Raw genomic sequence first — 27,632 nt, forward strand, 5'->3', positions numbered from 1 at the left:
AAATTCAGTGCAGGTGAGGCCAGACTAGCTTGGTACCTAAGTGACCTTGTTTGAAAGCTGATCCAGGATCTCTGCAGTAGCTACCCTGCAGTTTTGCTCTGTAGATATGCAGCTCTTGACCTGAATTATTGTCAGTGGACAGAAAAAGGCACTTCTGAAGTGTGATTCATTGTAGGTGCTCATCTCAGGATGAGAAAAATTATGATATAGAAATATCTATTTCTCTGCAGTGGATGTAGTAGACCACGTGTATCTAAATTTGGGTGTTAACTGCTTTGTGGGCCTGGGCTGGATTTCAGGTCTGGAGGTGGAAGGCTCCATGTCCTGTGAGCCAACCAGTAATGCAATTACAGGCTTCCTCCTGTAATGTTTCAGAAACGCTAGGAAAATACTGCTTCTTAAAACAGTCTCTTTCCTTTCTCCCCTCTGTGCACAGGGAAATACAGTTCAGCTCCTCTAGTACTACCACTTCAGAGAGCCAAGAGCCATCTTCTGGAGATCAAGCAGCGAGCGCGCTTCAGCAGCAGCTCCTACTGATGGTGGCACGAAGGACCCTTTCAGAAAGCCCACGGGTACATTGTAATATCTCAGTTTCTAGCATTTTGATAAACTGCTTTATAAACAAATGCTGCAGGCTTGTTCCTGAGACAGTTTTGTTGATTTTTCTATGCTACTTTGCCTGGTATTGCTCATGTGGGAGAAGTAGTATTTTATGTTGATGGATGCAATTCAGCTGCTTTCTACTGATGCTGAGTAGGGTCCTAGGGGAGTACTTAAAAACTCCATCACCTAAAAAGGTGATCTTCTATCTTCAGTCTTAGTTCATTTGAAAGAAAGAAGACACAGCTGTTAGGATTTTAGACACACCACCAGATTTTAATAGTAGGAAGTGTTTATTCCAGATTCATTACTATCCTAAAACCTCATGTCTGGTTTCACTTTTCCAAATCAGGCAACCAGACTTCTGGATGTCTTTTGTGGAATGTCAAAGCCACCTCCTCAATTCAGCTAGTAAAAGAAAAAGGCCCTCAAGAGTTCAGTTTGTATGGTAATATGTGGACATGCTTGAACTTTACAGTGTTTTGGGTCTGTGACCAATGGCTTAAGGCTGTAATCTGTTTTTACAATTCCTTTTATAATAACTTCAACCTTCTCTTTCCTTCCGTGGCAAATTCTGGTTTGATATTTATGGATAACCTTAAAATGCCAGTTAATTATCTTTCATAGATTTTGCACAGGAACCTCAAGCTAGAAGCAACTTGTATAAAGGAACTATTTTAAATTAAAAATCAGGAAATTGTCCTGAATTGTGTATTTCAGATTTGGACAGAGACTTCCATCTAAAGGCGCGGCTGTTTTCCAGATGTTTATGATCTTGTAAACTCCCTGTAAATTGAAGAACAATTATGCCTTCTTTTTTTTCTCTTTTGGGAAAACTACACCATTAAGAAGTAAGATGTATTACTCAAGATCCCATAGCAAGTTTGTAACAAGGCCAGGCAGTAATTTGAGAACTTCCTGATTTCTGATTTTTTTTTTTTTTTTTTTATTAAACATGAAATTCTGAGTCTATGTAAGTCAGGAAAAGTTTTGTCATTGATATCAATGAAGCTAGGGTTTCAGGCTGTCTCCGACACCATATAAATTTATGAAGTGAATTTTTATAAGCCCTTTTTTGATAGGAGGCACAATTAGACTTAGTGACTTGCTCAAGGCTAGTCAGAGAGTTTCCCAAATGCAGCTCCAAAATCTGACTCTAGCCCAAGTACTGCAAGCCTCATGTAATGGACTTCATCCAAACGTTACAGTTCCTCAGGAGCCAAAATGTTCACTTACGCGCTCAGTTAAATACGTGTTAAGCTGTTCTGAGGACTGAACAATCAGATCCTCAGATGTTTCTAATGGACTCTTTGCCACCATTTTTATTTTTTTTTTTTTTAATTATAGTGAGCAATCTAGATTAGATGAGTGAAGTTAATGATTGCAGTTGATTGAGTTTCACATTACTTTCTGTTGGGAAATAGGACCCAAGAGAAACAATACTGTGCCAGTATTAGCAACTGTAATATTTTAAAATATATTTTTTCTTTTAAAATGCCCCAACTCCATAATTAAGCGACTTTTTAAAGTGGTAATAGAAATATTAAAATTTGGAGTACCTAAACTACTCTTTTATTTTAAAATCAGCATGGTGAAAGGATTTCAATGAGTCTCACAGCTTTTAAATTACTTGGCATTTTTAATAAATGAAAGAATGCCGAGCAGCCCGGCATCCCCTGGCATGTCTGAATGATCAGAAACATGAGTGAGTTACGGTCCTGTGCTGATAGTGGCTGAGCTACCTGGCACTGTGTGGCTGTACACTTTTAGTCAGTTGGAGGCATGAGGTAAAATGCATAAACTTGAATTTCTTTCTTCAAAGCTTAAGCTAGCCTGTTTTACCACCCTTTTGCCAGCAAACTGAGAATATCAATGAGTCGGTTCCCAGCTGACACGCAGCAATATGTTGTCACATGTAAATTATGTGTAAAATTCTGCTTTCTGGAAAGTGAAGATTAGAAAGTATTCGAATAACCTGAGAGAAAATTTAACAATTTGTTTGTGCAGGTGGATAGGTTGCTTAAAAAAATATGTTTTTTGAACAGTTTTTTGATTTGAGAAGGGGATCAATTATTTCACACAGAAATCCCCTTGTCTGACTAGGAAAGTTAAACTAGCACAAATAATTCTAATGTAAACGTTGCCTAGAGTTCCATAATAGATATATTATCTAATGTTGATTAATTATCTTTAACAATGGGGGGGGCGGGAGGGTAGAAGGAGGTTGAAAAACACTAGGCTTTACACTGATTAGAAGTCTCAGATGTATTCTTCTTAAAAGAAAAATAAGTGATGATTCTGCTCTCCCCCAAATCAATAATTGGTGTACTTTGGAAAGAAATCACTACTTCGCCGAGGTTTTTTTGTTCTCTTGTCTAGCTTTGCAGACTTTGGCTGATGGTCTGTAGATAAGCCTCCCTCCCCACAAGTGTTGGTGAAGGAGTGCAGGTGTAGAGTTGGAGGAGAGCTGAAATGCTGTAGTTCAAATCCAGGCAAGAAGAAAAGGCCTTAGAATCTGACAAAAGCAATAACCAAAAGGAAGGATTTATGATTGTGATGGTAAGATTAGAGACTCTTAAACTAGTGATGTTTATGCTGTTTGTGCTTGTTTGCAATTTTTTTTTTTCTCCTCTTGCTGCTCTTGAGGATGCACACCTGATGTGGTATTAGAAGTGTCTCAGGAAGGGTAAACAAAGCTGTGTTCTGGAAGGAGAGTTTATAAGTCATACCTCTAGGCCTTGAAGCCTACTTGATTTTTTGGTTAAAAACAAGGATTCGTCCTATTATGTGTGGTTTTGTGTTGTGCTGTAATTAGCCTGGAAAAATCTTCGAAAAGAAACTTTAGACAAGAAGTGGATTGGGACCAAAAAATAACGATTTTTTAGTGAATATTTATGTTTAAAGCGTATCGTCACTGTTGAACTCCACAATTGATATAGCTTCTGTCCATCTGCAATAATTAAGCTGGTGTGATATCTTTGTTTCTAATTTAAAATGAAGAAAATAAATTCTCCCTCTATCCCTTTTAGAAAAAAAAAAAAATCTGGAACTTCATGTAAATTTGGCCTTTTAAACACCTGTTTTGCTGGCAGCCATATGTCAGTGTGAAAGTGTGTTTTGTGTATTTCTGGTTTGTTTGTTTTTAAAGCAACCCAGCCAGGACCCTGAGGATTCTTCATGTTCTTCAGCGCAGCGGAAACTGAACAGGCAGTTTTACAGATTTATTATATTCCCTGGCAAATGGATTAAAATCTGGTATGATCGGCTTGCCTTGTTGGCATTGTTGGACAGGTAAGCTTTTTTAAAATGCAACTCTATGTAGTGTTTCAGGGTGTGGCTCCACATATATAGAGCAATGGAGATGACTAGACAAGGAAAAATTCAGCATTGAATTAATGTCTTAGTTGAGTAGATAGATGCTTGTTTGCTTTAAGTAGAAGAAAATGTTTTTCTTCAGAGTTAGATTTGGTGATTCTCACTACTGTTCATCTTCAAGTGGAGACTTTGATTTATGTGAGCACCAGGCCTGTGGAATTGTCTTTAATTTGACTCTCAGCTGTTGTATCCAATGGTTCTGAGCTTTCTGATGAGAAAATCAGTGTTTTGTGCAAAAATACAGAAGTGGAAGCGTCCCAGGGTATTGTAAGCCAAATACTCCAATCTTAAAAAAAAAAAAATAAAAATATTATAGAGTGAATAGTCAGGAGGGGATCTTTCAGCTGGTCCCTCTGTTCCAGTTCAGTTTTATTTGTTTAGAGCGAACTTCTTGTCTTGGCATCTCTCCTTTTTCTAGTCCCTCAGTTTCATTTGGCATTGACTCTTTGGGCAGTGCCCATTGCTATTAGACCTCACATGGTAATCTGTAGGACTACTAGGAGCTTCAAACATGTTAGTTTACATACCTAATGGCTGCTGGCTTTCCTATCTCTACCTTTGGGTGGGTGCTATGCCATATATGTTAATATGGGCTCCACAACAGAAATTTCAGATGACAGTTTTACATACTGCAAAAATCAGGCTATATAGTCAGGGAGCTTACATCCAGAGCAGATGCTTACTTATCTGTGGTGTCTTATCTCTGTGTTTCAATTGCATGGAAAGCATCTGCTGATAAACTCTTTTGTTATAGCCTGAATATTAACATCGTTTTTTATCTCAGCTTCCATGTTCTAATAGAACAGATAAAACGACTAAAACATCAGATGCAAATTTGGCCTTTCATCTAATTCTTTGTTGTCAGATATATATTTTTCATTAAATGAATGCCGCCTTTCCTTATTTAAGTGTTTGGGGCTTTGTTTGGTTTTTATAAACATACACTTGCCTACATTCAGATCACCTCCACTGTGCAATTCTGTTTGGGAAGTGAGATTGGAGGTTGCTGGACTTCAGTGCATATGCCTTTTTTCTATACATTTTAGTTATCACAGTGGATAACGTTTTTGGCACGGGGTGAAGTACTGTCGAACGTGGAAATGTAGTTTTGGGAGCAAAACCTCAGATTCTGTAAATTCTGGTAGCTCCAGCACTTGACAGTTCATACCAGCTGCAAATGGACCTGCATTGCTCTAATGAATATATAAATATTTGAACTTCTCTTAACGCTTTTATTCACATAGGACAGAAGATATAAAGGAGAATGTATTTGCTGTCCTTCTAGTAGTTCTTGTTTCACTTCTTGGATTCCTGACTCTGAATCAAGGCTTCTGTAAAGACATTTGGGTTCTGTTGTTCTGTCTTGTGATGGCCAGCTGCCAGTATTCTCTCCTAAAGGTAGGACACAAGTTCATAGCCAGTTGCTGAATTCTCTTCAAACTTCTACGAAGGCAAAATCCTGTAATTAAACTTCTTTTCTGTTTTGTTCTTAGAGCGTTCAGCCTGATCCTGCTTCACCAATACATGTAAGTCTCAACAAGTGTAACAAGTCTTTCTCCTTTATAATCACGTGTGTACTGTGAAACAGTTGACTGTTCAGTGAAGCACAGGTATAAGTAGTTTGCTGTTCTCAGTGATTTATGAAAATGAGCAAGATGTTGTCTGTGATTTTGAGACTTTGTACTACATTTAATTAATTTTAAGCTATTTGAATTGATCACTGCTGTTAGAAAAGTGCTTTTTCTTTAAGCTAAAATCTGCAGTAAAAACAAATACATCTGGACTAGTTTGCTGAAATTCAATCCTGTGGCATCAGACAAGCTTTTTATTTCTAGAAACAGTGACTGAAAACAGCAGAAGTTCCAGATTAGCACCTCAGTCATTGGTCAGTTGGGGCTTTAAATTTTTTTTTTTTTTGAGATTGGGGATTGATTTTTTTTTTTTTTAATCTGGTATTGCAGATGTATTTCTCAACAGTATTATTAGCTCATCAAATGGCACAGGTGTTTTCCCTTTTTTATAATATGGTCACAGTTTCTCTGCTTGTCTCCTGAAGAAATGGCCAAATCTGTGGGTAAACGCAGGCTGTAAGGATCTTTGGTTGCTACTTTGAGTATATCTGAGAAACTGAACTCTGACAGTGACAACCACCTTGCAAGGAAACAGTTCCTTACCCAAGTCTGTCCTCATTATAGGAGTGGTTTAGGAGCATCATCCTACAACTGCAACCTGACCCCTCCACCTGTCACAGTGCCTCAGTGTTTTTGATTTGTGGATCTTGGAAGACATTTCAGTGGTCACAAGGTCCCTTGCTTGCTTTTACACTGGCTGCTTAGTTGCTCATGTTTCTTATTTAGCTCTTTGAATGTTTTAGAGGACCCCTTCTTTTCCCTCAGGGTTCAAAAACAGAATGTTGAAAACTGCAGGTCTGCTGGTTTATTTCCCTTTGTCAGGAAGCAATTATTTTTGTCAGTTTAGAGGCTAGAAATACAGGCTGAACTTGAAATTGAGGTTATTTACAAGTGTATGCTAGACATTTCACTGAGATGGATTTCAGAAGATTCTTAGTTTCTTTTCCACCCCATAATAACTGGCGTGAACTTATGGTATTGTTGGTTATAATGCTTTCACAGGAAATTCATGGACAGTACCTGTCTGCATAAAAAGTAGGGAAGGCTAATAAACAGCAGCTTACACATTGTAGGGTAATATTTTCAATACATTAAAGAAATATTTGTACCTCAGTAAAAAGTTGGGGTTTTGGGGACTAAAATAACATTATTTGTCAGTTCAACTAGTATGTGTCTAGACATAATAATGTGAACTGTAATCAAATAGTTTGCACTTATTCAGACATTAGTAATGTGTACATTTGTTTCAGTGTGTGGCAAACAATTTAATCAAATAATCAAACCTTCATTATAAACCTATCTAGCCCATATTTTTTTAGAGTATTAAAGACAAAGTAGCTAATGGAGTTTAAACAGAACATTTTTTGTGCAGAATCCAGGTTTGCGTTTCAGACTCCCACAATACTGTTACAGGTATTACTCACCGTGTGGTATTCTGTGTGTCATGCAGTAGTGTAGCAAAGTAGCAACAGGCCTATTCCCATCTTCCATATGCTTTCTTAAACTTTGTTTATCAGGGACATTTTCTTGCAAACTTTCTGGTGCACCATACGAACTCCAATGGAAGTAGAATTTAGAGAGTTTTTTCACAGAGGGTTTTAAAGGTGGGAGGCATTATAGATAAAGTTAAACTAGAAGATTAGCTATTTCTACATTATATCTTTTTAACACAATAGGTATTTGTAAAGACTTGCTTGAGCTAGGAAGCACCACGAAAAATAAGACAAGAAGGCAAGAAAAGATACTCCATGTACTGTTTCATAATTCATGTGACTACATTAAAATTAAAGAGAATAACATCTCTTGATGTTAATGTAAGGATGCAGAACAGAAGAGGGATTAAAGAATGATCAGTAGCATGTCCATGAATGAAAATGCAGATGAGATTTTTCAGTGTGAAACAAACCATCTCAAGCCACAGATTTGCACACTGAATTGATTTCTGTTCTTGGATCCATGAGTAGCTGCTAATGCCTTATGTTATCCATGCCTGCCAAGGAGGTTCCAGACTTCTTCCCTATCTCTCACATGCAGACTTTGTTACTGTTTGATGAGACTTTGTCATCTCTAACCTATACCATTTTGAAAGACTCTGCTTTACAATACCATCCAGTGAATTCAGAAAACACAGTGCCTAGGGATGCATAAATCTTTTGTTCTGAAATCCTTCCGAGTGCCTGCGTATTCACTTCCTGGTGTTGAGGAGGAACTTGCTGACTAAACCCTGTAAAGTCTGGTAGTCTGGTACAATTTTATTGGAGATAAGATTATTTCTTGCCCCATACCGTGCTGTGATGGCTAGGGTCTCTGAGTTGAACACTATGTATTGTCTGTATACTGTCATTGTGGTAAGGGATGAGTTTCAGTATATAGAGAACCGATGTAACTCAGCTCATGTTTTGAATTTTAGTCATTTATACTCATTTTATTGAATTGTGATAATAGTTCTGTTTTGATCAGCTTTGGTGTTTTAAGTTGGAACTTCCCAGGTTCTACAGCTAATGCTGGCTACTGGCGTTTATCGTAGCTGCAGGTTTAGTACTGTTGCCTGCTACAAGATGAGAGCCTAATTTTCCTGTCACCTTGTGGTTTAGCCTTTCTGGTTCTGGTCTGTTGGCAGCTGGTGGCCTTTAGTTGCTGTTTACACAGGGGTATGTGGTTCTGGGATGGTGAAATTTGGCAACAGCCTCCTCACTGGAGCGGTGGGGAGACGAAAATAAAGTCCATCCCAAAGTGTGACTTGTATCAGTTTATTAACAGCAGAATATAGAATCATAGAATCGTAGAATGCTTTGGGATGGAAGGGGCCTTTAAAGGTCATCTAGTCCATCCTCCCTGCAATTGGTAGGGACATCTACAACTACAGCAGGTTGCTCAGAGCCCCATCCAGCCTGTGCTTGAACGTTCTCAAGGATGGGGCATCTACCGCCTCTCTGGGTAACCCATTCCAGTGCTCCACTACCCTCGTAAAAAATTTCTTCCTTATCCAGTCTGAATCTACCCTCTTTTAGTTTAAAACCATTGCCTCTTGTCCTATCGCTATTGGCCCTGCTAAAAAGTCTGTCCCCATCTTTCTTATAAGCCCCCTTTAAGTATAGAAAGGGCGCAATAAGGTCTCCCTACAGCCTTCTCTTCTCCAGGCTGAACAACCCCAGCTCTCTCAGCCCTTCTCCATAGGAGAGGTGTTCCACCTCTCTGATCATTTTTGTGGCCCTCCTCTGAACTCCCTCCAACAGGTCCATGTCTTTCCTGTGCTGAGGACCCCAGAGCTGGAGGCAGTACTGCAGGTGGGGTCTCACCAGAGCAGAGTAGAGGGGCAGAATCACCTCCCTCGACCTGCTGGCCACGCTTCTTTTGGTGCAGCCCAGGATATGGTTGGCTTTCTGGGCTGTGAGAGCACATTGCTGGCTCATGTCCAGCTTTTCATCCACCAGTACCCCCAAGTCCTTCTCCGCAGGGCTGCTCTCAATCCCTGCATCCCCCAGCCTGTACTGATACTGGGGATTGCCCCAACCCAAGTGTAGGACCCTACACTTGTCCTTGTTGAACCTCATGAAGTTCACACAGGCCCACCTCTCCAGCCTGTCCAGGTCCCTCTGGATGGCATCCTGTCCCTCAGGCGTGTCAACTGCACCACTCAGCTTGGTGTCATCTGCAGACTTGCTGAGGGTGCACTCGATCCCGCTGTCTGTGTCATTGATGAAGATATTGAACAGCACAGGCCCCAGTACGGACCCCTGAGGGACACCACTCGCCACTGTTCTCCATCTGGACGTTGAGCCATTGACAGCTACCCTCTGGATGCGACCATCCAGCCAATTCCTTATCCACTGAACAGTCCACCCATCAAATCCATATCCTTCCAATTTAGAGACGAGGATGTTGTGGGGGGTTGTGTCAAAGGCCTTTACAGAAGTCCAGAGGGATGACATCCGTAGCTCTTCCCTCGTCCACTGATGTAGTCACTCCATCATAGAAGGCCACTAGGTTGGTCAGGCAATATAAGGGAGGTGCCAGTGACTGCAGGGTATTAAATTCAGAGATCCCAGAGATCCTTGTTCTGTGCATTTCAAGGTTTTAGACAAGTGGCTTTGACTGCAGAGTTTCTTGATATTGACTAGAGGCAGCAGCAGATGGGGCAATAAAGGCCGTGTCTGTAGTAAATGGCTATATAGAAGGATCATGAGAGCTTGTCTGTAAGTCCCTCATAAGACACCTGTATAGCTCAGGATCTAGCTCAGGTTTACAAAGGCATTTGAGCTTTGAAAGATTGCAGTCATGCTCTTAATAAGATTTACAGAATTGCTTGCATAACTTCATTGTCTCGGTCCCATTACCTGCCAAAGCAGATAGCTGACTCAGTTGGGTAGCTACCATAGGCAGTTTCATAAATCCCATAAGACACTTAAAAAGTATTTTTAATTTGTCCCTGTAAGCTTTTCTGTAGAACTGAGCACACGCACTTTTCTTTTTATATAAAAGCCTTCTGTCTTTTTCCTCTTACATGTGTGTACCCACAAACAAAAAAATCATTAGATCTTTCTGAAATGTCCCCATCAAAATGCTTTGCAGTCAAAAGTGCTATTTTACTAAATGGAAGTTTTTGTGAAATTATTCTAGCTTTGTTGAAAATCTTAATATTTTTATCAAAATACGAAATGCACCAGTGCTGTGTTTGTAGGATGGGAATATGTTTCTGAAACATATTAATGAGAAACATGGACCTGAAAAACTCAGTGACATTTTTTGGCAGACTTAAGGAAAGGAAGAGTTTTCACTCAAATTTTTATCAGTGGATTAAAAAAATGATTGTTCAACAAATGCGATGTAAAATATAAAGGGAATCCTGCTTCATTATTTAAATTCTTCTGAAGGAGAATGCAAAGTGGAGTAGTTTCACCAAGATGAAATCAGTTTTGTGTGTCAAAATTTGATGAGATTGTCTAGTAGAACAAAATGAGCCCTGAATATCTAAAATGTTATTGATAAGTAGCACTGCCACATGCCCATTTTGGTGAAGGGCTGCCTAGCTTGGCCTGTCAGTGGCAGGCACAAGAGGCCTTCACTCCTTTTTTGTTTTGTTTTGTTTGTTCTTTTTCTAAAACCTTGAAAAGAGGAAATGTAATGTCCCTCCCCGGCTATGGCTTTCAGGAGGTGATGCACTGTCCCAGTGATCCTCTCACTCCTAGAAGGTGTCCACTGTTGGCCTCAAACCAATCCCCCTCACACAAAGGATGTAAACGACAGTGAAATACAGCACTAACACTTGCAGCAGTTCCTCTTTCTTGTGTTGCCTGTTCCCCAGGTGTGGGGACTGGAGTCTCTGTTGTGCTCTGGGAAGCTCATTCAGCTCGAGAGCATCCCAAGCGGTGCAACAGCTGTGCAAGCAGTGTCCTTCCAAGAGCATCACTACTGCATTGCTTTGCTCCTGTTGATCCGATAGTAGGCAAGATTCCCTGTTCAGGATTCTGTCTTATTCCCCACTGCCACCTGAAAAATAGGGAAGGTAGTATTTGCTCACGTTTTGCAGGCTGTTCAGACAGCCTTTGAAAGCTGCTTTCTCAATCCTAACTAGGGTTATCGTTGTTAGCATGGCACGAGTGATTTATTTAGAATAGAACAGACTATTTCAGTTGGAAGAGATGTACAATGATCATCTAGTCCAACTGCCTGACCAATTCCGGTCTGACCAAAAGTTAGTGTGTCATTAAGGGCATTGTCCAAAAACCTCTTAAACACTGACAGGCTTGGGGTATTGACCACCTCTCCAGGAAGCCTGTGGCAGTGTTTGACCACCTCAGTAAAGAAATGCTTCCTCATGTGCAGTCTAAGTCACCCCTGGTGCAGCTTTGAACAGTTCCCATGCATCCCATCACTGGGTACCAGGGAGAAGAGCTCAGCACCTCCCTCTCCACCTCCCCTCCTCAGGAAGCCGTAGAGAGCAATGAGGTGGCCCCTCAGCCTCCTCCTCTCCAAACTGGACAAGCCCAGAGTCCTCAGCCGCTCCTCACAGGCCAGGCCTTCCAACACTTTCACCAGCTTTGTTGCCCTCCTCGGGATGCATTCCAGGACCTTCACATCCCTCTTAACTTGTGGGGCCCAGACCTGCACACAGGACTTACTCCAGGTGAGGCCGCACCAACGCTGAATACAGCGGGACCATCACCTCTCCTGACCGGCTGGTTTTGCTGTGTTTGATGCACCCCAGGATGCGGTTTGCCCTCTTGGCTGCCAGGGCGCGCTGCTGACTCCTGTTGAGCCTGCTGTCGACCAGCACCCCCAGATCCCTTCCTGCAGGGCTGTTCTCCAGCCACTCCTCTCCCAATTTATACTTGTGCCTGGCGCTACTCTGTCCCAAGTGCAGAATCCGGCATTTGGACTTGTTAAATTTCATCCCATTAATCATAGCCCAATGCTCCAATCTATCTGGATCCCTCTGCAAGGCCTCCTGTCCCTGAAGAGAGTCAACAGCACCTCCCGGTTTGGTATCATCAGCAGACTGGCTAATGGTGCGTTCAACTCGTGCATCCAGATCATTGATAAACACATTGAACAGAACTGGCCCTAGAATTGGACCTTGAGGAACACCGCTGGTGACGGGTCGCCAGCCAGATGTAGCCCCACTCACTACCACCCTTTGAGCTCTGCCCTTCAGCCACTTCTTCACCCAGCGCACTGTGAACTACTTCAGAAATAAGAGTTAAATATACACTGTAAGCTTAATTGAGTATGTCAGTGTTCTGCTTGGAACTGAAAGGTGTGTGCAGCTAAACCTCTGGACTTCTGGTTATCAACTCAGTCTTACCCAACTGCCTTCAAATAATTACCATGCAAAGATAAAACCTGGGTTCTGTAATTCAAGAGATAAGACAAGAATGTAACATCATGATAAAATAGATTTTGGTCTGGAGAGCGCATCAGGATATAAATCATTAAGCAATTGTTTAGATGCAATATTTACTTGTTTCTTTTCCTAAGGCACAGCTTGTATTTAAGACAAATGAACTGAAGTTTAAAAACAGCCTGAAAGTAATATTTGAAGTGATTTTTTTTTTTAAAGTCTGATTTTTATCTTTCTAATTCCCCTTTGATTTTTTTCATGGACATATGTCCTATTTAAAAAGGCATTAGTAAAACTGAAACTCTGATTAAACAGCTAGTATTTGTCAGTCTAACTTGGTTCATATTCCATGGATGTGAGGTGCAATATAAGCCCGCTAGTTCCCTGCAATCTGCCACCTTGTTAACTGATTGATCCCAAAAGAGAGTACAGAGCAGTTAATAGCAACGCTAACACGCAAGCTTGGCCAACAAATATGGCCACTGTTTCAAATCAGTAAGTAGACTCAAAAAAGAAATTATCTTTTATTATACTCACTTAAATTACATTTTACAAATAAGAACAGTTTCACAGCAGTTTTATGCAAGGCAAACTTGAATCCTTGTCACTTTGCTCCTTGCTTTTCATACTCAAGGAATCTTTTGACCCACCAGCCTTTAAAATGTCTTATTTACCCTTAAGATTGCTACCAGGAGAACTATTAAGACTTTTCTTAAGCGTCTATTATTCTCCCTGGCCCAAAGCCCCACAGCAGTCTTTTGTAGGATTAGTGCGAATCAATTGTGAGAGATGCGTATGAAAGATGTAAGATAAGGATCCTTCTATGTATTAATTCCTTTGGATCATCATTTCAAAGTGCTGCATGAGAGAGAGACACCAGAAATTGCTGATGAGTGTCACCCCCTCCGGGAGGGACACTAGTTTGCTGTCAAGTGGTTCACATCAACAAAAAAAATTGAGTTGTATTGGTGCAAAAAAAAAAAAAAATCAATCTCCATGCATCACACTGCACCTAGGAGGTGCTCTGCTATTTTTTTTACTTCCCGGGGTGCAATTAAAAATTAATTTTATACTTCAAAAAGTAAAAAAAAAAAAAAAAAAAAAAAGCCAAGCTACCTGAAGCTGATATTCATTAAAATAAAAGTAATACAGAGAAAAATTCTTCTTCTATTGAAAAGACAGATTGAGGTTTTTTTTTCTCCACAGAAAATGACGACTTCTGCAATTAGTGTGTTTTGAAAGGTTCAGAAGGTTAGATTTTCAAAAACATAAATGATTGCTGGAGTCAGTCTTAACTGCTTTTTGTGCCTTTTGAAAGTCTCCTCTGGAGAAGATAAAATACCTTGCAATGTATTTATAATTAATTAGTATGTATAAGTCATTAAAATATTTTGTCTGACTCCTGACCCTCCCTCCAGTTTAATGTAGTGTACACAGTAGGAGAGTGAATACAAAATTCAAACACTTTTTTCCCTTTTTTTTTTTTTTCTAGGGGCACAACAAAATCATAACCTACAGCAGACCTGTATATTTTTGTATATTGTGTGGCCTTATTTTGCTGCTAGATGCTGGATCTAAAGACACAAATCCTCCAGTTTATACAATGTATGGCTTGCAGCTCTTTTCGCCTAGATCTCTCCAGTCAGCCAGAGACCATGTAATAGGTGAGTCAGTGTTTTTCCTAGGACCGTAAAGATGAATTAAGTGTTAGCTGGGGAGGTCTGTGTTTTCCCATGTTGGCAATCAAATGCATGTTATGGGGGCACAACTCTAAGTCAAACTGATAGAAACATTTGGAATGACTTAAGATTGGGGGTGGAGGGCAGCTGGCAACCTTCCTTTGTGTAAAAGGAGTTCTTAATGAAATGAGGCTCATAGTTTTCTATAGAGACTTTTCTAACAGTCACTGATGTTATTAGCAAAAGACATCATCTGTGAAATGCAGTTAATCTTTGTAAGAGCTTGTCTGTGTGGAGCAGTTACTGCAGAATAAGCCAAGTTTTAAATTTAATGCCTGGAAGCTAATCCATGCCAAGCCCTCAGATGGACATTCTTCCACTGATGAAGCACATGCTTTTTCTTGGTTTAGTTTAATCTCTCTGTCCACGTGATGAGTTAGTGTGGAGTGACCACTCCGCAGTAGCTCTTCCAACCTGTTTCCTTCTGGAATCACGTCCTGAGGTGGCTGAGGACATTCAGGTATTGCCCCAAAATGGGACTGGACTGATGGTCTTTTGGCACTAATTCAGAGTGGCCACAGCTGGAAATACCCCGTTCTGTCAGGACGCTTCTTCCTGTTACACACTTGCAGCCTGTAGCTGTGATGCTGCTGTAGTTGTGTCAGAGATAAGAGTGCTGAACTGGACGCAAGTCAAGTAGTGCAACACTGTTAGGTATGAAGTAGAAAAGCTAAAGGTTACTGCAAAAGTTGTGAAAACTTCCCAAGAGCTGTGTTGTAGTGTACCAAAGACGACCTGTTGGTTTGTGAATTTAGAACCAGGAAAACCTACTGTAGTAGAGGAAAAAACGTTGTGATATAGAGTGTATGACCTTTGAGGTCTTTGTTCACCTTTGACTCTTGTTCTTGCTTTTTGCTATACTCAAGTCAGGCTATTACTGCCTGAAAAGCATACTATTTTTATGAAAGCCTTCTGGTCCTTTATATGGGTTCATTGACTCCCAATCCTTCTCAATAGAAGCAGGGGAATAATGAAGACCTGCATCTCACTTATTTTCATTAGTTTCTTTCATTACTTTCCTTTGGTCTCATTAAAGTTTCTTCTTACATCTTATTTTCTCTGCCTGTCAAAGGTGAACAGTAAAAATGCTGATAAATAATTCAACAAGAATCTTAAATGACTCTTGGGATAGAGATAAATGAAAAACTATAGCAACCAGTATAAGAAAAAAAGTGTGGTTATAAATGTGCTAATTTTGGCTGGCCTCAAAAGAGGTGGTAGAGCAGGTTCTTGAAACAGCCTGGAGGGGGTGGGGGAGAGAAGAAATACAGGCTCATCTCCCGAGTCGGCATCTGTTTAATGAGAAAGGGAGAAGAAACCATTTCCCTCTGCTTGTCCCCCGTTCTTATTTTGCCAGCTCTGGGAGCTGGCACACCTGTGGGTGTATTTGTTCAAATGATGTTCGGTGCCATGCTCTGGCAATTCCTTGTTTTGTTTCTATGGGAGCCCCAGCTTCTGGCTGCCATCAGTCCTTGTGAGTGTTCACAAGTGCAGCTACTTCCCGACGCCACGGCAGTTGGCATCCTCCAGCATCTTGCTGTGCTTTGAGTACAGATTCCCTTAGGCACGGAAGGTATAGGATTGTTTTGGGCGGTATTTGTTTTGGGAGGGAAGTTGGCCCCACTGAATACCAATGAAGTGTTGTATTGTTTTGCGGTTTTGCCCATTTGCTAGGTATTTTTGGTATCTTTTCATTGGTTTGTCATCATATGGTGACATTTTAATTTATATTTTACTCGTAATTTATTGTAGCATTCAGAGTTCATATGTTGGAAAATCAAGGGATTTTTCACTATACAGTACAAATACCGAGGAAAGGCAAAGTTTTCTATTTCAGGTGTTCACTATGGTAAGAAGCTAAAATGATGGAAATCATAAAGGACTACCTAGTGTGATGCTGCATAGCATACTACGGTAAGTCTTGACACAAGGTTATAAAAGAAAATCAGGGGAAATTTGTTAGGTGTGTAACCTAGTTACTTAAGAAATGTGGCTTTTAACAGGTCCGTTTCTTTGCAAGCAATCTACTTAGGATCTGATGCTGTTTTATTTTAAATTGATGGTCATTCTGCTATTGATTTATATTAGTTGGGGAATCATGGTTTTAATTCATTCTAACTATGGTTTTCATCTTGAATTCCTTATTTCAGTTGACCTTTTTGCTAGATTCACATATGTAGTGCAAGTAAGTGCACAGACAGAGCCAGCCTCAGTCACTAGGTGCTACAGGTGTGGTCAGTGACAAAAGTAGTTACGTACTTAATGTATGGTAGTTTTTGTGATGAAACCGTTTAAGCATTAGACAGGTGAGTGAAATTATTTGGCAGACTTCTCAGAGAAGTAAGTATCACGTAGTGGCAAAATTTTGTCATAGCAAGTCATCTGCCTGTTACTTTCAGCAATGACTGACCTTCTGTCACAGGAAGAAAGCCTCTGTGAATGTTATCCTCTGCTGTGTTCAGGAGGGGGAGAACAAAAAGACTATTTCTCAATGAAATAACGCATATTTTTTTTCCCTGTGAAAAAGTATGTGTTATTACACAGCAAATGGACTAGTACTCAGATATATAATTTTCAAAACAATAATTTTCTAAACTTCTAAAATGTTTGCAGTGACATTGCCACTGAGTTATCATTCTGCATTTCTCAAAAGACCCAAAGTTTCCAAAGTCAAAATTTGTGTTTCCCTCCTACACTTATCTGGTAGCTACTCGTTCAGAGGAAACCTTCAAACTGCAGTGTTAAATGCTAGCAGCTCACATAAGCATCTCTTAGTGGTCCCGCTCTTAAAGGTGTTGGTCTGTATGGAAATGTGTGATGCTTAAACAAATTCTCTCTGGAATTCATAATGCAATTCCAACTGAATAATCAGTTACTTTTATTGTCTTCTTCCCACAAGGGAAACTACTGCTCCTAAGTTCAAGCCTTTTGTAAGTGACAACTGTTTATTTTCCTCTCTGGTATACTCCTTTGTGCAGAATGAGATAAACAAAGCTACCTTAGCCGAAGAAGTTGTCAGGAGTATTCAAGGTATTAATAGAGAGAGGGTGAGCTGAGGACCTTGCTGTAGTCAACCAACTTTTCCCTCCTTGTTTACATTCACCCCTATGTATTTTGGCATACTGACAGTATAATGTCTCTGGGCTCGTCCTTCCTTCCCCTGCTCTTACTCAGCTTTTTATGAGGCTGCTGCAGCAAAGGCAGTTGTTTGGACTGTAAGTCAGTAGTCTAAGATGAGATCTGGCAGTTCTGCAAGTCCTTTGCCCCAGGAACAAGATCTCATGTGAGTTTCAGCAGTGAGTTTTTGGGATAGTTGATCTCATGACGAGTCCACATGGCCTGCTGGGCATTTTCGGGTCATGCAGTTATCTGCCTTCGAGTGGTCCTTGCTTGGCTTGGTATGGCTTGGTGGAATATCTAAAAGAAGAGCAGAGTAGTAAAGGAAGAGGAGATTAATGATGGCATTTGCATGTAAAAGATTGAGAAGACAGTGTTTCCTCATGTTCTTACGTACACATAATTTGTGCCAGCGGCAGGAAGTCATGATGAAGGGCGCATTGTGAATGCAAGTATACTTAAGTGAGCCCTGTCTGTGTTTAACGCTTGCATATGTCGGTTTTTTTGTCCTGTGTTTGACTTCCTCAGCAAGATTTACAATATTAGATAGCAGTACTGTATAATACAATGAAGATAAAAGCTGTCAGATCAAACTCGGTGTATTGTTTTATTTTAGCACGAGATGCATTAGTAAGAGGAGCTGGGTGTAAAATATGAAATTAGCATTCAACAAAGAACACAAATCCTATTGTTACCTTCTTAAAATTTGACTGGGGTGGGAAGGGGAATAAGTTGTACTAGTGATTTGTTTAATTTGTTTTTTTATGAGAATGAATAGGAGGAAACTGCGGTCTTCCTAGCATGTAAACTAACAAATACATACTTGTTTACAAGGAATAGCGGCTGACACACATCTCTCTCCTTCACCATGCAGAACATTCTGGTACTAGTACAATGAAGCAGTAAGAATATGATTAAACATGTGCATGTATCTTTGAGAGTTGACAGTATTGGAGACTTGGGTCACATGTGTGTTCAGATGCTTTGCTAGACAACTGTGCTTAGCATTTTGTAGGGTGGAGCTAAGAGTAAATGGATGGGAAGAAGTGGCTGGAAATGAACAGAACGTAAGACTAGGAGCACAATTACCTCAATTATGAATCCTGCTTTTCCTTGAGTGTAAGGCAGCCATTTAAATTAGCATTTCTATTTAGAAAGAGACTATGTAAAGATGTCAGACTGGGTTTTACCCCGAGTTTCTTTACTGTTCTTAATGTTCTTTCACTACTGCAAAGTCAAGGTGCATCCTGCTGGAAGCTGGGGAAATAGTCTGGGGAAGTTTCACTACTTTGTCCCATTTTTATGTGCTGCTTTAACTGTCTGCTCTTGATTGCTGGCAGAGGCAGGATACTGTCTAGCCAAGATACTTAGCCATTAAAATATTTTTGTTTGTTTACATTGAATTGTTGTATCTGTGCTCGAACCATCTCAGATCCGAGAAGGAAGTTCCGAAGTCTGCGAATTAAAACTTCTGTATTCTAAATAGAACAAGTATAACTTTGAAAATATTAGAAGCAGTAAGGAGGCTACATAATGCTATTTTTCTGCCACTGGTTTTATCCAAAATAAAGCTTAAAGTTAACCTCTGAGCTTTAGTTTCTTACATGTAAAATAGCAAAATTTATTTTGAATACACAAGAAGGAAAGTGTAATTGTTGCTGCTAAGGTTAAGGTGTGCTAACTTGAGTAATCTTCAGAATTTATTGCAACAATTTCTTATTCTGGTATGCTGCATGTTTCTCTGTTCTCCATACATTGTGGTGTATGACTGTGTTCTAACATACATCTTTTTGTTTCTTTAGTGTTTTTATATTGCTTTCCTGCAATTTCTCTTCTTGGTCTTTTCCCTCAAATCAACACCTTCTGTATATATCTTTTGGAGCAAACAGACATGCTGCTTTTTGGCGGTTCTGGTAAGTAGCCAGTTGCAGCCTGAGCTATCCCTTTCTGGGCTTTATAACCTTAGATTAGAGTATATTATTTAAAGCACATTGCATGTGAAAGGTCCAACAGCTAATGGTATTCATATAACAGTGGGGTGAATACTAATAAGACCCCCTTGATTAGATTTCTTTTTTCTTTTGAAAAGTTGTATACAAGTTGTGTTATAGACTATAGAATGTGGTTGACATCAAATAGCTCTTTCCTGGCATGTCTGATGTGAATCTTTACTGTATTTATAAAAAACAAAAAACTTCTTTAAAAAATTTTCTGTTAAACCTCCATTTAAAAAATAAAAACAAAAAAGGTTGCATCGTTCCATAGTGAGACATGTTCACAAGATATTGGATGTGTGATTTATTTTTTTTTTTTAATGTTGTTTCAGTCAGAGATTAAACAAGGCCCGTGAGAGACAATGCATTGTTTTGTTGTTGGTAGTGGTGGTTTTTGTTTTTCATTATAGCTTAAGTAACAGAGAAGATTGGGATGCATCTACACTGTCATCTTAGTTTGGATCAGGAGCAAACTTCCTTCTTGTTCCTGCTTACGCCATGTTGTTTTGCATCATGGAATGATGTCAGTGTGCAAACTGGATTCCATTTGGATGAAGCTTAAAAGAAAGTGCACTGTAAGGGTGCACCTATTGCACTGCGAACACTAATGAGCATACAGTCTGTGGGACCAGACTAGAGACAGTCTGCAGTAAGGCATCTCAGAGATGTATATCATGGATATGACATCCTCAGCACTTCTCATTCCACAGACCCACGCTTACTGCATCGTTCTGCTTGCTACTGTAGACGTAGCCTTTAGCAAGTGGTTAAAACTAGTACAGATGATATGGGTGTTCTTCACTTTTTGTCTCATAAATACCATAGGAGACCTGGAGGAACTAACGTGTTGCATAAAGTCCTCATCCTATCAATAATGATGATTCCAGTGTATGTTGAACCCTAATTAGAGCACAGTTTTGCAGTCCCTGTGTCTCTATTGTCAAGACTGCTGAACTCCCAATTCTGTCTCACAGCTTTGCCTACCCTGTTTCTGGGAGATCTCAAAGGAGGTTATAGCAAGGGATCAGCTGGCATCCTTCTCTCTCCCTTTAAGTTCGTTCCTGTATATTAGTATGGTGCAAATCATGGTTGACTGAGCAAGTTAGGGTGCTTTTGGATGATATCGGAGCCTGTGTCTCGGGAGTAAAGGGAAGGAGGAAAATTCCACATGGAGTTTGACTAGAAAATTGCCAATTTTGTAGGTCACTTCGTTCCTCCTTGGTAGCAACATGAAGAGGGATACTGATATTTTGGCAAAACAATGTTCCGTACAAAAAGCAGTAGTGTGGGACCTCGGGTCAGTGGAAAACACATGGAGCACAGTGCAATCAGGCTTTCAGTCTTAGCTGTAAACAGTTTTGTGAGCTTTTTGGGGGCATTGAAGGTGTTCTCTCAATAACCACCTTTGTGATATCTGACTTTAATCTCTATGCCTCTTGTAGTGCAAGAGCTGTTTCATTTTTTTTTCTTTTCATTGCATGTTCTCATTTAGGAAGAAATTAACGTAATGTCTGTATTTCAGCTGCTGCTGGGTTCGTATCTGCACTATACAGCATTTCCCGAAGCTTTGTGGTTCTGATTGTCCTATATGCTTTCTGCTTCAGTGCAGTGAAGGTAAGCCAGAAAAAGAACACTGCAAAAATTCAAAATTTCAAGCTCAAAATTTATATAATCTAGGGAGACAAGCATTGTTTGGTGCTACGCTGTCATTGTTGTTTATCAAGATAAGCTTTACAAGCCATGCTTCAGGTTCTGCCTATTAGCTACACTGAAATAGATTGAAACTGTAGTAGAAATACTGGAGTGAACGTGTGTCTAATACCTGTGACTGTTTGCCTCTTACATGTATCAGTCTGAAATGATCCACTGAATTTCCCCTACAAAGACTAACAGCAGCCTTGGCTTAAAAAGCTGCAACTCCTGTTGACCTGTATAAGCCAGGCTGAATTTGGTCAAAATTCCTAGTAAGGTCCGTATTTCTGAAGGAAAGAAAGAAAGAAAGGATTTTGTTGTTGCTTCATAACAGTATGCCTAAGAACTCAAATGTCTAGCTTGGGCAGCTCAGTGGACCATCTAACCCAGTAATGTGTCTGCATCGACAGGGAAATGCAATTTAGGAATTTAATGCAAGCCAGATGACTGTTTGCCACTCTTTTCCCTAATATTCCATCAGTATCCACAATGGTTGGATTAGGGATGTTGGAGAGTGTGTCCTTGCTTCCAATTTCATTTGGTATCTGTGGACTTCTTGCCTATGAATTTCCTGAGTCCCTTCCTGAATGCGCTGGTCCTGTCTGTCTCCACAGCTTTGTGCCACAACAAATTCCAGGTGTTCACTGTGCTCTGTGCAAAGCAGTGCTGTCCTTCATTGGTCTTAAACTGAGCTGCTCGTTTCACCAAGTCTTCCCTATGCCTAGTATTGCACAATTTGTGGAAGAACTGTTTCGCGTTCAGCGTATCCACTACCTTTGCAGTTTTGTAGGCATCAGTCATACCCTGCCCAGCCATCTTCTCTTTAAACTGAAGAGTCCCAGCCTTTCTAGTGTCTCCTTGTAAAGCGGCTGCTCTCTCAGGAGTAGCTAAGTTAGTTGCCCTACTCTGTGCCTTCTCTTACTCCGTTGTGGCCTTCAGATGTAGAGAGCAAGTTGTGCATGGTGCTCAGGATGTGGGTGTACCATGGCTCTATGTGCTGGCAAAACGACTGGCTGCCTTGTTCTCGGTACCTTTCCCAGGGATGCCCAATGTTGGTTTTTTTGGCAGATGCTGTATTTTGAGCCATATTCAATCTAAAGCCTTTATTTTTTTTTTGCAGTTAATGTGTATGTCCTCTGCATTTTTTTTTGTTTTAATTTAAAAAATAGCAATGAAATTTTGGCTGCCTTCAACTCTTCTGTAAAATTCCAGGCGACCACAGCAAGACCAGAATTTCATCTTAGACTTGTGATAAAGTTTATCGTTTAAGGGACAGTCTTTTGACAGTGTTTCATTACAGGCTAGATGCTGTCAGTGCCCGTGCAGGAGTGCACAAGGATGCACAGTGATTTACAAGCCGCTCTTGACATCTTGCGGGCATATGTGAGAGGATGCTTTATGGTGCTACACATGCACGGCACACACAGAGATCTCAATATGAGGTTCCACAACAGCCAAGGATATATCGTGTCAACACCCAGGCTGGTGATTTACACAGATGAGAGGGGTGATCAGATGTTTCTTTAAGGGAATTCTTTAAGGAACATAAGCATTTCTATAATGACTTTTAACAATTTTCCACTTAAAATTTTGAGTAGGAGCCTTAAATCAAAAAACATCAATTATAATGCCTTAATGATGTCTTGCAGATGATCGGAGCTGGTTGTGAATGTGTTTTTAACCACTCCCAATAGTAAGGTAAAACGTGTTAAGCCACCATTTTATCTTGCCCCTGGGTGGCTTGAGTCCATACACAATAAATTATGGCAACTCAGTTGCTGAGCAGTGCTGCATTAAGACACTTTAAATTAAATGTCTTTGAACATGTGGGTGTACTCCGAGGGAATCTCCTGTTGCCAGGCTCACCCAGTATATCAGTTACACTGGTTTGACCTGGCCCAGCTGTGTGATGCTTGAAAGCTTAACTGCTTCTTATGCAGTTTCCTAAAGTAGCTAGTACTCCTGCTGCCATTTTCCAGCTGTATTAATGATTTGGAAACTGGCACCTGGGATGAAGAAGGTGACTCTCTGTAAGGATGAACAGAGTGAGAAAAATCTATAGTGGCGGGGAGAAACAATGAGAAAAACGGAAAGAGCTATATGGAAGGAAGGAACCGAGTTAAACCACTGTTCAACAGGCAAATATCTGGGGAAATGATCATTTTTTCCCCTAAGGTTAGCAGAGGGCGATTCACTAGTTGACAGTAGGGAAGTTGTGTGATGGATACTTTAAAAAATAGTTTTGTAAACAGTATTACAGAAAAGCCTCTTAAAATATTCTACAGACTCCTTTCTCAGCATAATACTTTAAATTACAGCATGCAGGTGGCTTTGTAGATAAGCAATCTCCTCGTGGATTAGACTTCAAACTGCTTAGAAATATGCTTTTAATGCTACCCTGAAGTTGTAGAGTGCTGTGAAAGATTTACAAGATATCTGTTGTAAATTGCCAATATTAAGTGCAGCGTTTCTGTTCACACAGAAATTACAGTTAATTTGAATTTTTATGGCACTGTTCTTCTGAAGGCACTTCTGAGGAGGTTAATTTAAAGCATGTAAAGATGATTCCACTTGCTTCAGCTCATAATTTCAGTCTACTGGGGTGCTTGAAATTTCATACTTTTTTCCTTCTAGAAGTTATCAAATAAGCACTTGTGTTAACCCTCCTTGTTCTTCAGTCAGGTCCGGAGATTTTTTTCCTTTCGGACTGTTGTCTATAACATTGCAAGAGAATGATTCTGTCAGACTTACTCTTTGGTTGGTGGAGGAGTGGGATTTGGTTTAAATGTAAGAGAAGAATCTTGATCCTGAATAGGGACCACTGTGAAAGGTGGTCTAATACCCCTCTGAGAAACTAGAACTGTTTTGATACGTAGTGAGCAACAACTTCTGATCCTGATCAAATGAAGGTTTGGATTTTTGGTGCACTAGGAGCTGCAGAGTTTAACTCAAAACTGAGCAAATGCTATAGTCTGTTTTATTGAGGTGTTTGCACGACAGTGATAAGTACACGGTTTTCTTTAAGATAGAAATAGCATGTCTTTACAGTTGCACTTTACAGCTATTCTTTTTTTTTAATTTTTATTCTACTCTTTTCACTTTTAGTCAGTTTGGCAAAAACAACAGAGCGAAATTTTCAGTATTTATAGAGGTCAAAAAATCATCACAATCAAAAAGATTGAAGGCAGGGAAACATGATAGACTTTCTGTGGCACAGGATTTCTGGGTTGCAAAGCTTATTTCTTGGCTGAAATGTAGCATCCTTAAATGTAAACTCTGTTTATTGGCAGAACATCTTATAGCTCAGCAGGTGTAACTAGCAGGGTTCTATTTCCTGAAATAAATTGTAGAGGAGAGTGGATCTCTAAGTGGTCGTGTGCTTTTTACTGGTGAACAATTGCTCACATCAAATACCCAGGCTGAAGACCCATTCCAGCGGTATCAGGCTTGAGCCTCTCCTTCCTTAAGTAGTTCTTGTGTTCTAATTATTATCTTGCAGGGTGAAATAGTCTAGCCTCATTTCTTTGTGTACGTTAATTATTTCAAAAGCAAAGATATTATTCCTGAAGAAGTTCATTAGAAGAATAATTAATTTACCACATGATTTTCTTTTTTATTAAAATAAATAATGTTCATTTTATAATAGATCTGTGTTCTTGAGTGAGTTTTACTTGTTCATTTTTAGAACAGAAACTGTATGTGTACGTACAATAGTTGATTTAGTTGCAGTCAAATTTTGAAATTATTTTAGAATAGCAAATTCACAGCAATTAATTCTTTGCTCTAAAACTCCAATTTTAGAAAAATGAAAAAATAAGAATTGAGCAATTGTTTTGGGGTATGTCCGCAAAACAGTGTAAGTACTCAAGTTAACTTTCAACGTGTGAATATAAGCTCTGAGAATTAAGACAAACAGGCCTGCGCGGAAGTCCTGTGCCTTGTCCAGACTGATTTTGCTGTTGAATTATGTTGTACAAAACCAATGGAGAGTCTCTATGAAAAAGCAGCTGCAATATAGACGTATCATTAGTTTAACTTAATAATTGTCATTGATTTTTGTTCAGATAAGATGCCTGAAGAAAATTATTATACAGTATTCTCGATTGAGAGTTCGTCTTATCTGCAGACAAAATTCGGCCTGCCCAATGAGTTCATCTGGCCCTGCCACTCTTTCTGAATGACCTTGCAACATCTTTGCCATCACATGACCGGGAATGTTCCTCTCTCATGGCTAAAATGCACATATCACCTAAAAGAGGATGGACAGATCTCTAGTCTTGTGCTAACAGTGAATGTGCAGGTTGGATCACGTGGCAGGCTGCTTACAGGTCCCATCACAGGACTTGATCAGAAGCATGTGATGTGCTTTGAGGGGTGGCTGCATGTGGCTCACCTGGTGGACACGGGGTGTTATGGGACCAAGCATGCACTTTCCACACAACGAAAATAAGGGACAGTCTGTTACAAGGCCAGGCGTGAATTCATTGCGTGATGGGGAGGCCTGTGTTTGATTTGTGTGACTCAGACACTTGGAGGAGGGACAGGGACAGGGACACGTTGTTTGGAGGTGACTGAGAAGCAAAGGGGTCCCGTCTGCTGTGGCCAAGCCATCGGCTCCCCTCCTCAGGGTGCTCCTCACAGCTTTGCCCTTGCTCTTTGTGTGAAGGAACTGTGAGTCTGCAGTTTGTCGCAACCTCCCTTGGTGATGCTACTGCTGGATTGATCGGTTTTCTTTTTGTTTAAAGCTGTCAAATTAAAAAAGAAAAAAGAAAACCCAAAATAGTTCTCAGTAGGAAGTACAGAGTATTGCGTCTAAAATAACAGATAATTTCTCCAGAAAGCCGCAAAGCACAAAATAGCTGGAATTCCAGGTCTCCATCCTTGTGTTTGAGGCCTTGAGGACTGATGAACAAGACACTGTTCATCACTGTTGTCAGTCAAAGGAGCGTATTGAGTGGAGCAGGTTTTCAAGTCACTGTCGGACATAGCTGGTGAACAGAAGTCATTCCCTCTGGTGGTGATGCGAAGTCACCTGGATTGATTTTTGTTTTACAGTTATGTCATCCCAGTGATGCAGAGGTGGTTTGGCTACAGCTTTCAGGTGCTGTAACTCATCTCTTCGTACATCTTATCCCATGACACATCCCTGTCATGAGTGATATGACATCAGCTGCTTATCCAGCCTTACATGCAACGATACTGTGAGCTTGATTTCAGACAAGAAAGGAGATAAATGTCTTAGCTTCTGAAATGCAAAGACCTGAGTTTCTCCTGCTTGCTTTGAGATTTTCTTTATTTCCCAGGCCTCTGTTTAATAATATCATCACTCCTTATTCCAGTTCTTTCCAGGTCTTCTATGAACTTTCATTTGCTTTTGTTTAATAAAAAGCTCTAAATTCTAAACATGGTTTGATTACCTCTTTTTTGTCATTCCTTGGATTGTTACATATAATAGCAGCAATTTTTCAGCTTGCTACTTTTTTGAAGCTATTGGGTAACTGAGTTTAGTTTAAAACTATCTGCGTTCACTTCAGCCTGGCTTTATTTCTGATCTCAGCTTCAGTCCTGTAATCTTGAACAGAAACTGGCAGCTCTAATAGCTACCCTAGCTTTGATATATGAAAGGGTTATCTCTTTTTCCTGAAGGAGGTGTTTTTATTTTCAGATATTACATCCATCAGATTGGAGACACGGGAACTTCTGTGCCGTCTTTTTCACTTGACTAGAATTGCCTGATGTGCTGATTTTTGTCTCCTTCTACATCTGTTTTGTGGTCTGTGCCCAAATATTTAACAGATATTTAAAAAAAAAAAAAAAAAAAAAAGTCAGGTATGCCCTCTTACTTTTTCCACAAATATTCAGTCTGGAATTTAGCCATCTTGATATCAGTCTTTAGCATTCCAGCACATCAGTGTTTTGCTATGGGGCAGAAGAGCATATCCCCAGAGGTTTCTGGAATCAGTCGGTCCTCTTCTGCCTTCTGTGCCAATCAACTGGTTTGGATTTGAAACTTATCCAGAACGAGTAATTATTTGTCATCCAGCTTTTTTTTTTTTTTTTTTTTTTTTTAAATGCTTAAAGAACTTGTGGTTTATCTTAAATCAGCCTGGAAAAAATTCAGATTTTGGACTTGGGTCAGAAAAATTAAACTGATGTGAATGTCTTCATATGTGGCACAGCTGCTTCCTCCAGCTCTGTGTGAGTGAGTATTCTTTTAATGAAAGTTATATAGCTTCTATTACCATATACCTGAAGAAAGTATTTTCTGATAACTTATTTATCACTTCAATGGACAGTTAGTAAAAATCCTGTGTGTGTTTTAAACCACTCTCAGCTCACATTGATGTAGTTTGGTTTGTTGTTTAATGAGTTTTAAACTCATTAATCAGAATAACAATGCTTCTTGGTTCCTGTTTTCAACGATGCAGGCTTCATCTGTGTACTAATAATTTTGAAATATTTGTTTTAGGGTTTTATAATGGGAAAGAATTGCAAGCATACATCTCCCTCAATCTGCTAAGACTGCCCAAATAAATTTCTAAACAGCACTGAATGGGCCCATGTGTATAGACAGAATTCCTGGTTGTGTAAGTGACCAAAAGCAGAAGTACAGGATTATTAGACGGCTTCGTTTCTACCGCAT

The 27,632-nt window shown here is 39.9% G+C and overlaps 1 protein-coding gene across 2 annotated transcripts in view; it reads left to right on the plus strand.

Moving 5' to 3' along the window:
* PCNX2 (pecanex 2) overlaps positions 1–27,632 on the plus strand; it is a 165,017-nt gene that overhangs the window by 37,808 nt on the left and 99,577 nt on the right. For both annotated transcript variants that reach the window (XM_087775005.1, XM_087775006.1), the window contains exons 9-15: positions 437–572; positions 3,749–3,891; positions 5,220–5,373; positions 5,469–5,501; positions 13,940–14,111; positions 19,106–19,216; positions 20,820–20,911. In XM_087775005.1, coding sequence (XP_087631131.1) covers positions 437–572; positions 3,749–3,891; positions 5,220–5,373; positions 5,469–5,501; positions 13,940–14,111; positions 19,106–19,216; positions 20,820–20,911 — 841 coding nt within the window. The remainder of the gene's footprint in view (positions 1–436; positions 573–3,748; positions 3,892–5,219; positions 5,374–5,468; positions 5,502–13,939; positions 14,112–19,105; positions 19,217–20,819; positions 20,912–27,632) is intronic.

The sequence above is a fragment of the Nipponia nippon genome, unplaced genomic scaffold (assembly GCF_047370975.1).
Source record: "Nipponia nippon isolate SJK-2023a ecotype South Korea unplaced genomic scaffold, ASM4737097v1 scaffold_4, whole genome shotgun sequence".
NCBI lineage: Eukaryota > Metazoa > Chordata > Aves > Pelecaniformes > Threskiornithidae > Nipponia > Nipponia nippon.